General features: G+C 43.1%; 2 protein-coding genes across 2 annotated transcripts; both read right to left on the bottom strand.

Moving 5' to 3' along the window:
• Nucleotides 1–318: 318 nt before the first annotated feature.
• PtA15_13A436 (uncharacterized protein) lies at nt 319–3,123 on the bottom strand (the record flags this gene model as incomplete). Its single annotated transcript, XM_053162634.1, has 9 exons — nt 319–369; nt 447–518; nt 586–624; nt 707–852; nt 935–949; nt 1,022–1,054; nt 1,134–1,500; nt 1,590–1,708; nt 3,102–3,123. The coding sequence occupies 9 exons, from the start codon at nt 3,121–3,123 to the stop codon at nt 319–321; spliced, it is 864 nt and encodes a 287-aa protein (XP_053026591.1).
• A 4,394-nt stretch (nt 3,124–7,517) lies between these two features.
• Nucleotides 7,518–9,212, bottom strand: PtA15_13A435 (uncharacterized protein; the record flags this gene model as incomplete). The annotated part of the gene is made up of 4 exons (XM_053162633.1): nt 7,518–7,883; nt 7,961–8,267; nt 8,344–8,535; nt 8,743–9,212. The coding sequence occupies 4 exons, from the start codon at nt 9,210–9,212 to the stop codon at nt 7,518–7,520; spliced, it is 1,335 nt and encodes a 444-aa protein (XP_053026590.1).
• Between the last annotated feature and the right edge of the window lie 1,617 nt (nt 9,213–10,829).

The following is a 10,829-nucleotide window of genomic DNA, read 5'->3' as shown; positions in this document are numbered from 1 at the left end:
GAAGATGAGGGAGGTTGGTACCATCGCTGGTGCTCACTGCCAATAACTTTCACAAAGGAAGGAATTGCCATCATTATCTATTACAGTTATTGATCAAAAAATTCGTATAACGAGGTCTCTTGCTTATGAGCCGGTGGTTTTTTTGCTGAAGGTGGTCTATTGGCCAATTTAAAACAAATCAGCAGAGGCGCGCAATACATGTGTAATTTTGAAAAAGGAAAAGAAAAAATGTGTTGTTCAAGCGCTTGGTTTGTCTGAAATGTCTCGCTCAGGATGGACAGATTGTGGGGGTTTTGTTTCACCGCTGAAATTTTCACCTCATTCGGGGTCTTTGATGAAAATTTCGTGGATGGAGACTTTTTCTTGAGCCTCATTAATTGCCGGAGTTCACCTAAAGATGGTATAGTCTTCTGAGCTCTGGTCCTTTTCGATTTTAATGGGGATACTGGAGGCTCTTTCTTCAGCTTGGACTTCCGGGTTTCTTTGATTACGGAAGTCGCCGCGTTCATGAAATTTTCCTGTGGTTAGGAAGGAAATCAGGCTGGGTACGGGACACTAATTATAGAGCCAGAGATTGGGACTGACTTCAAAGATTATCTTAATAGCTTCACCCACGCCATCTTCCTGTTACGGCAGAATGATTTGAATTGGTGTGGCGAGTCAACGGAGAACTCCAAACAGACATCACATATTGTTTCACACGTACACTGGAGACTTTGAGCCCTAGGGCCCTGGCTTCTTTACCCATCGTATGTTTTTCCGATGTGGCATCGATAAGCGCGGCAGAAATATCTTTTCTCTCGAGACGTTTGACATGTGCGCCAACGCAGAGCTCTTCCACCCTCTGTGCCCCTATTGCGAAAGGGGGAAATTGAGCTTCAGGTGCTTTATCCTCCATACTCTCTTTGGGTCATGATCGAGTGAGTTGGCCTACAGAAAGTCTGATCCCCTGAATTGTTTTCATCGGAAAGAAAGTTAGATTTCTGAGGACGATCTGCGTGACCCAAATTCCCAAACTTACCAAAGAATGGCTTGATCAATGTGGGGATTCCAGCTGATCAAAACGTAGATCTTGTGTGAGTATTGCAATTTTGCTTCAAGGAATGGTCAGGATCAAGCTCTAAGGTGCTTGCCTCGGATGCTTGCAGCTGTTGTGCCTGCGCCGCCGTGATGTAAAGCTGCAGAGATTTGTGGAAATAGCCAGTCATGGGCAACTGAGTCCACGTAGAGCATTGAACCAGACAACTTTCTGATTTCGCGCTGCATGTAAGCTGAATCTTCTTCATCGTTTTCAGCCTGTTTGAAAACCTCTTTTGCGGCCTCTGTTGGACCTTCCGTCGTAACCTTTGTTGCACCCCTGGTCGCACCCTCTGTTGCGCCTTTTACCGCACCCTCTGCCGCACCGGCCGTCCATCCTCCTGATATGATAGCGAATACGTTGGAGTCTTGAACCGCCCCGATAATAGCATCGGTCATTTCTTTAGGATCCGGAACGATAATCTAACCAGCACTCCAGTTAGTTACTTTTTTTACCCCTATGTTGACCTTTTTTTCCTTTTTCCCAGCGACAGGTCTCGAAAGCGACTAACCGAGCCAAACCCAATGTAGACGATTTTTTTGTGCTTTTCTTTCGCCTTTTCTATGGCTTTCTGGATCCTGACTTCTTCTGCATTGGCTTCACGCTCCTCCGGCTTGACATACCAATACCCTGTCACTTGTACCAAAGGTCCCCAGTCAGTCGGTCTTGGCGCCACATGGGGACTGAAATTGTATAAAAATGGAACTTCGGAGAGTTTCAGTTCTGCTAATTTGGTTCGTCGGAGTCCCAAATATGTTTCCCTCCAGAGATTTATTTGCTTCTGGGTGAGAAGCCAAGTAATGCCATCGAACAGTTTGTAGCTGAGGAAAAGATATGAAAGCATCAGTTTTTATATTTTTATCGCGGCAAAAGCGAAGGCGTCAGCCCGTCTTAATTATCTCACCTTAGCTTATTCATCCATCCCCCCCAATAATTTCCCATCGCAGCCATGGCATGAGGGTAACGGCCATTTTTTGTCCATGGCATTGTGAAAGCTCGGATGTATGGTATGTTGAGGGCCTGCGCAATGTGGACACCGGCCATTGCACTTGGGCTTTCGATGAGAAGATCACAGCCCTGGCAGGCTTCCCATGAGCTTGTGAGTAGATTTTCAAACCATTTACCAAACTGCATATTTTTGCGTGTATGAGGGTACATAATACAAGACAATTGTCATGGGCTCAATTTCTGCGTTTTCTTTTCGGAATTCAACAAGAGTATAACCCACCTGCTTCTTCCCTTGAGTCCAGAAAGAAATAGACTTCATGTCTGTTTGTTTGATTGGTTATTGGTTCCACAGAAGCATTCAGTTAAGTTTATCTTAAAGAAAGCTTACTATTTGCGGTACAATGTTTGATTAATTCTTCGGGATCTCCAGCAACTGAACGAAACCTAATTCCGTTTTGTTGGATCCAGTCTCGAAATTTTTCGTGGGTGGCTATGGTACATGTATGTCCCTGTGCGATTAATCCTTGGCAAAGTGCGATGTATGGTTGAACATCTCCACGCGATCCGATTGTCAAGCAGGTAATTCTCTTAGAATCAGAGTTAGCTTTAATTACAGGGTCGGAATCTAGCAATTTGATTGATGCCCTCTTTGGAGCGGCATCCAAGGATCCAACTGAAGATTCGATTAGGGTTGGGCTGGGGACTGAAAGACAAAGTAGATTGAGCAAGAGAAGGATGCTGAAAAAAAATTCAGTTGTTCGTCCAGCTCGCATGGTAGAGAATAATCGTGAAGTACCAGTGGGAAAAAGGCGTAGATGAATCAGAGCGCTGGAAAGGGTGGGCTTATCAGCCAGCCTTTCCAGCGAACTGTTGCTTCAAGTTCCATGGCATCACAAAATTGACCATCGTGTTCTTGAAACGGCTCTGAATTGTACGGCCTCAGCTGTATCCATCACTAATCCTGTCGGAGAATTAGATAAGCCCTGTGCTCATACCCCAAATGAGACAGTCCTGAGGTTTATGTATCTGCTCCGGTGGGAACTGATGTAAATCAGGAGGCCAAAGTCTGATGCACCGTCGACCATCGGCTCGGCCATTTTGTTCGCTTCATCGGGCCCATCATGTGTATGTATACGGAGTAAGCCTCGGGCATTTCTTGCAACGAACGCCGCACATAAAGACAATTACAAACACAAAACACAAAACACAAGCAGCTTTAATATCTTGGCACCCGAACTTGGGGTGTTTGGCAGTCCCCCAACTGAGGCAAAGTCCTTTAGCCTCCGGCAGCCCTTTACCAAAAGACTATTCCTCCCTTCTTCATGAGCGGTGGGTCCGGTCATCAAGAAGAGTACAAAAATTTCCGCAAACACCAATCGGTATAGTATAGGCCATCTACAAGAGTGCACTTCTCTCGATGACCGCGCTAGTCGGTCATCAGTCCACTATGACAGGACCAACCGGTCAGGGAGCAAATCATCAAGAGCAGTTTGCTCCCACTGACCAATCAGTCAGATCATCAAGAGTCATGTGTTCTGCTTCATGTAAATTATTTAGAGATCAGCAAGGGAGTGCAATCTCTTCTCAGTGACCCAACTGACCGGTCACCAAGAGGGGTGTGTAATGTTCACCATGACCGAACGGACAGGTCATTGAGAGTAGTTCGGTCCGCTTGATGACCGGTCGGTCAGTTCAATGTCTTCAAGACAGAGGAGAATGTGTGTACTCCTCTCGATGCCTGCTCGGTCCAGTCATCGGGAGGAATGACAATCATTGACCATTAACATCTTGCCAGGTCACAGCGGGTCAAACCCGACGCGGGAGGTTCCCGACATAAACACATTTGCTCACGACTAGTGAAAGACTGGAATGACATTGAAGCAAAGCGCAAAAAGAATGTGAAAGTCCAAGCTTGACCCATGGAAAAGCTTTTTGCGCAAATCAGTGGTAAACACAGATCAATATTAAAACCTTCTCACCAGGAAAAAAAAACTGTCACTAGACTACTCACCTGTAGTACAGGTGGCACCAGCCAAATTCTAATCAGCTGCCCATCAGTTGCACATTTGGCCACATGAACAGCTCCCTTGCAACAATGGGCCACTACGCTACGCTACGCTACGGGCCAATATCCGTTAGTGTATCCGTGGTTATTTGGCGAGACAATTGGGGTATTGTTATCCCCAATTATAGCCCAATACACTAACAGTTAGTGTATCTAAAGTTTCTCATTGAAGATCTTGGGTATTGTTATCCAGAATACACTCAAAATACACTAACAGGTAGTGTATTTCTTTTGGATAACCAACATTTCCCTGAAAGTTAGTGTATCAGAGTTAGGATAACAATCTTCTGCACTACAGTATCTGTTATTTCATGGTTTTTAGCCTCTAGAAAATGATTCTCAAAACATCATGTCCCAGATTTATTTTTTTTGTAACACAAAACCAACTTTACTACCAAAAATATCAATACACTGAAAGTGATTTTATCATTAATTGCAGAGATAAAATGACAGTTATTGTATTTGTTATCAGGAATAACAACAGATAACAATCATGAAACTAGGATTTGGTTATTGTTAACCTGGCATATTTCAGCTACACTAACAATACAATAACATCAAAAAGATGTATTGTTATTGCAATAAAATCAAGGATAACAGTATTATTTGTGTAGTGCAGTGGAAAAAACTAACATTACACTACACTAACAATACAGTTAGTGCATCAGCCCACCGTTGCCCCTTGTAAGAGTCCAACTGGGACTCTTCACTAAAGGGGTTCGAAGGGGGGCGCAGGAGCTTGTCTCTGGATTTCAGGGCCCAAGTATCTTATATTTCTGAGAGCAAAACTAGCAAGGAGAGAAGAATCTCTCTGTAAGTACATCAGGCTTGAAGAGGAGAGGGAGAAGAGGAAAATATAATAAGAATGAGGGATGAGGGGACATACCTAGCAAGGAGAGAAGAATCCTGAAGAATCTCTACCAAGCTAGGTAGGTGGCAGAGGAGTTGGGAAGATATGGGTCCTGCTCTGCATAGTGTGACTCTTGTGTGACACCCTAGGATGGGGGCTCACACCCCTGTAGGAAACAAAGGGGCCATTTTAGTGTACTTGTGGTAGCACCAGAACAGGAACAAAGCAGAAGCCATTGTTGCTTGATGTTGCCTGATGTCTGGTGTCAATTTATTTTGATCTGTGACATTGGATATAGTCATTCTTTCCCCCTGTTACATAAAAAGTCCTGGTCTTTCCATAGCGTTCACTTGAAGACACTGAAGCCCTTTTCAATGGGGTTCAATCCTGGAAAGATGTAAGCTGGTATTTATTGCCCTAGAAAAACCAGTATATCAATCATTGCAATGAATTGCCTGTTGTGGTGTATTTGGGTGTTGCCCAGGACTAGGAAATGGTGCAGTGGTCTACATAGAATTTAGAAAGAACCTATATTAAGGGCTTCAAATGGAATCAATCCCAAACAGAATTCCAATTCAAGAGATGAGTGAATATTATACAATAAAATCTGTCAACTGATTCATCCTGTGCCACATGAGGCACTAAACCAGTCAATGAAATGGCTGGGATGGTATTATAGCTTTATCTACTTCTTTTGTGTGAAAACTGTGCGTCTGTTGGCCAACTCAAGTTCATCCTCTGGTTCTGGCCACCACCTGCACCTTATCTGCCAGATTATCATTTGCCTTTAAAAAATATACTGAAAATTGTAATGAGATTACCTACTGGTAAAAACAAGGGATTCTATGCGTATATAAGTAACATTTGTGATGTAAGGCACTTGTTTCCCTTTTTCTTGCCTATCATTAAAGGTCTGGATCTTTTTTGGAAATTCCAATGGTAGTGCAGGTAGTTGAAATTGAGTCTGCCAAACTCTTGTTCTGATCCAAGGATTTCTGAACCTTTTCAGCATATATTTTAGGTTTGTTTGATATTATAACTTGGATGAAGTCAAATTTTTTGATGAATTCTAAAATTTGTCCTGTGGTAATTTATATGCTTGAATTACAACCTACTATCCTTCTGTGCTTGTAGAAGTCCAACAGCAATTAGATTCAGGCCAAATTTGAGCTACCATGGACCAGTTCATTAGGACCAGGTATTGCCCTCAGTAGTGGCTGTGACTGCTACCAATTTCAACTTGGAGGAATATTTTTGGTAACATATACTTCTGAACCTACAAATAGCCCAAAAAAACAATGATGTGAAAGACGCTATCCTTTGAATGTAAATCAGCTGATCAGGAAGTCCTTTTATACATTAGCAGTTTTGAAACGGAGTAGATTAGATGTTGGTCTAGAGTTAGATGAAAAAGCAAACAGCTCAAGCAGGCTGCAGCCAGGGGTGGTACAGCTGTGCTTATGACTCATGAGTATGGTATTGATGTAGCCTGGTAGGTAAATAAATAGATAGCCTAGCCACTGATAATCTGATGGCCAATCATTAGTTGGTGACCCCACGCACCGCCCCAGTCAGGGCTGGGGGGAATAGGTTGGTGGATAAAAAAAGATAAGTTATTTGAAAAACAAATTCAAAGATCGTTGTAATACAAATGTCTATTGGGGAACATGGTCAAGTGTTGTTCAAGCTCTTGGTTTTATTGAAAGGTCTTGGTCAAGATCAAAAGATTTGTTGGGTTGTTTTATTTTCAATGTTGAAAGTTTGACCTCATTTGGGGATTTTGATGAAGATTCTGTGGTTGGATATATTTTGTTGAGCCTTATTACTTGCCAGAGTTTAACTAGAGTCAAATCATCCAAAATTCTATCTATCTGAGCTCTAGTCTCTTCTAATTTTAATAAGGATACTTGAGGCTTTTTTTGCAGGTTGAATTTCCTGGTTTCTTCAATCAATGAGCGTGAAGCGCCCATGAACTATGGTTGTGGTCAGGAAGTAGCTCAGTTTCTGTTTGACGAAGAAAATTACGAGACAGAGATTAATGCTTACACTAAAGATCAACTCAATAGCTCTATCCACCCCATTTTCCTGTTAAAGATTTATTTTTTGGGGGTTTTTGGTGAGTCAAAAGAGAACTCCACATAGGGATCAGAGATTTTTGTGTTTTCACGCACGCTGGAGACTTCTTTCCCTAGGGACTTGGCTGCGGCGATCTGCTCTTTGTTTGTTGTGGCTTTGATCAGCCCGGCAGAAATAGATTTTTTATCAAGATTTTGCACGTGTGTGCCAACGCCGAGCTTTTCCACCCTCTGGGCCCCTAATGCATGAGATGACACATCCATTTTCAGCTCGTTGTTCCCTAATAATTTTTATGTGGGATGGTTGAGTGAATTGGCCTACAGAAATTCTGATCCCCTAAATTGTTTTCATCGGAAAGAAAGTTAGATTTCTGAGGACGATCTGCGTGAACCAAATTCCCAAACTCACCAAAGAATGGCTTGATCAATGTGGGGATTCCAGCTGTTGAAAATTTAGATCTTGCGTGAGTATTACAATTCTGTTTCAAGAAAAAGTCAGGATCAGGCTCCAAAGTGCTTGCCTCGGATGCTTGCAGCTGTTGTGCCTGCGCCGCCGTGATGTAAAGCTGCAGAGATTTGTGGAAATAGCCAGTCATGAGGAACTGAGTCCACGTAGTGCATTGAACTAGACCGCTCCCCGATTTTTCGCTTCATATAAGCTGTGGCATCCTCTGCATCCATCTCAGCCTTTTTGGGAACGATTTTTGCAGCCTCTGTGGTACCTTCCGCCATGACCTCTGTTGCACCTTTTGTCGCACCCTCTGCTGCACCGGCCGTCCACCCTCCTGATATGATAGCGAATACGTTGGACTCTTCAACTGCCCCGACAATAGCATCGGTCATTTTTTTAGGATCCGGAACGATAATCTAACCAGCACTTCAGTTAGTTTTTCTACCTCCACATTAACTCTTTTTCGTAGTGATGAGCCTTGAAAGCAACTAACCGAGCCAAACCCGATATAGACAATTTTTTTACCCTGTTTTCTGGCGTTGTCTATGGCTTGTTTCAAGTCATTTGATACACTGGCTTCGTTATGCGTCGGCTTAACATACCAATATCCAGTCACTTGTATCAAATGTCCCCAGTCAGTCGGTTTTGGAGCGACATGGGAACTGAAGTTGTACAAAAATGGAACTTCTGAGAGTTTCAGTTCTGCTAAGGTTGTGCGTTGGAGTCTCAAATAGTTTTCCCTCCAGAGATTTATTTCCTTTCGCGTGAGAAGCCACGTGATGCCATCGAACAGCTTGTAGCTGAAAAGGATGTGTGAAAACTTCAGCGCCGGCTTTTCTATCGCGGTCAAAACAAAGGCGTCTATCTATTTCTTACCTTAGCCTATTCATCCATGCTCCCCAAGATTTTCCCATCGCAGCCATGGCATGAGGGTAAACGCCAGTTTTTGTCCACGGCATTGTGAAGGCTCGGATGTATGGTATGTTGAGGGCCTGCGCAATGTGGACACCGGCCATTGCACTTGGGCTTTCGATGAGAAGATCACTACCCTGGCAGGCTTCCCATGAGCTTGTGAGTAGATTTTCAAACCATTTACCAAACTGCATATTTTTGCGTGTATGAGGATACATAATACAAGACAATTGTCATGGGATCAATTTCTGCTTTTTCTTTTCGGAATTCAACACGAGTATAACCCACGTGCTTCTTCCCTTGAGTCCAGAAAGAAATAGACTTCATGCCTTTTTGTTTGTTTGTTTATCAGTTCGACAGAACCATTCAGTTAAGGCCATAAGATCCTTACCATTTGCAGTACAGTGTCTAATTAATTCTTCGGGGTCTCCAGCAACTGGACGAAACCCAATTCCGTTTTGCTTGATCCAGCCTCCAAATTTTTCGTGGGTGGCTATGGTACATGTATGTCCCTTTGCGATCAGTCCTTGGCAAAGTGCGATGTATGGTTGAACATCCCCACGCGATCCGATTGTCAAGCAGGTGATTTTCTTAGGTTTGGAGTCGGTTTTAAGAGTCTCAATTGACGGGTCTGTGGGACTGAGTATGTTCTTGGAATCTAGCAATTTTGTTGATGCACTCTTTGAAAGGGATGTGGCGGCACCAAAAGATCCGGCGGCATCCAAGGATCCGAAGGAAGATTTGAGTATGGATGGGAGTGGCACTGCAAGAAAGGGTAGATTGAGGAAGAGCAGGATGCTGAAAAAAATCCAAGTTATTTGACCAGCTCGCATGGCAAAAAATGATTGTGAAGTAACAGCAGAAGAAGACCTAAAATGGTAAGCTTCATGCCTGACAGGTAAAATGGTCGAAAGGCTGAGTTTATAAACCAGCTTTTCCGATCAACTGTTGCTTCAATAACACCACAAAACCGACGATCGTGACAATTGTACCGCCTCAGGTGTATCACTGATGCCGGGAAATCAGGTACATAAAACCTGTGCTCATAAACCAAATGAGACAGACCTGAGCGAAAACTGCTTCGGTGGGAACTAATGAAACACAGGAAGCCACAAGGTCCGATGCACAGCTGACCTTCAGCTCTTGCTTCATCCGAGTCGCTGGAGTAGACCTCGGACGTTTATTGCGACGCCATAAAGACAATCCCAAACACAAAACACGGGCGAGCACAAGCAGCTGCTTTTTTGGTCCTCAGTTCAGTCATCCAACGTCATAGCCATGTCCACCTTCCAAAACGGTTGTGTGTCGCCGGTGTACCACAGAATGTGTAGAATGAAGGTGTGTGTACAGATTGAAATTCACAAACTGAACAATGCTAAGACACATACTGGTTCTGGTGGCCAGTCCAAAGTGGGTATTGAGATGAGAGGTTGCCTCGCCCATATAGCCTGAACATTTTCAAAACTGAAAACATTGTCAAATGATAGCACCTGGCAATCAACCCACCATTTATTCACCCTGGTGTGTCATCTTGGGACTCACAAATGGGCAGGGTAAATTTCCCTCTAGTCTTGGGCATCAAAGCAGGAGACTACATGATAGAGGTCTGGGCTTTTGGGTTTGTAAATTATGACACTCATGGTGTTGTGCTGTTACTACTACTAGTGTCTGAAAAGGGCTATAAATACTATTTTCCAAAGATTTGAGGTATCATCTTGGATCTTGGCCTCTGCAAAATTTGTCTAGTGAATATAATAGGTAGAGTGGATGCAAAATGTACTGCAATGTGCTTTCACTGGTTTTTAAGTTTTCCCAGTAAAATTGTGGGAATAACAATAGGACGGTTCATGTAGGGCCAAAATCAGCAAGACCAAAATAAAGTTTATCCCACGGTCCCAGCCAATTTGGCTGGGAAGGCTTGCTGAGTTATAACATCAGCAGGGTTAAAAAATCCCTATGTGAACCGTCCTAATTTGTTAGGATTCTAGTGCTTCATTTCTGATCTCACAGTCCCATAGTTGTATCTTCTCATTATTATTGTAGTTTTTCATCTTCAGAAATTTAAATCTGAAGCTAGTAATTGTATTCTAGCCTTGTAGCTCTCAAATTTTGACATGTAGCTTTAAGATGTGCTTATTGGTAGTTCTAGATCCCTCATAGTTATTTTTATTCACCCGTCACAGTTTGTGACAGAGAGGCTTAGTTTATGTTATTTTCTGACATCATTATTGTAATTCAGTTTTTGATTTCTTTTCATCACACTTCCTCTCACAAAATCCCTGCTGAAATAACACCAGATCACAAATTCCATTGTAATTCAGACGAAGCATATTTGTGCCTAGGTCAATGCCATCATCACTGAAGGCAAGAAGATTGTATCTTGGGCCTGTCTGCCAAGGTGCATGGCTAAAACTATTGAACTTACAGTAGTCGTTCGGGGTTCCTTTCCA

The sequence above is a fragment of the Puccinia triticina genome, chromosome 13A, assembly GCF_026914185.1.
Source record: "Puccinia triticina chromosome 13A, complete sequence".
NCBI lineage: Eukaryota > Fungi > Basidiomycota > Pucciniomycetes > Pucciniales > Pucciniaceae > Puccinia > Puccinia triticina.
The sequence above is the reverse complement of the archived record's forward strand: the minus strand, read 5'-3'. Positions and strand labels throughout refer to the sequence as shown.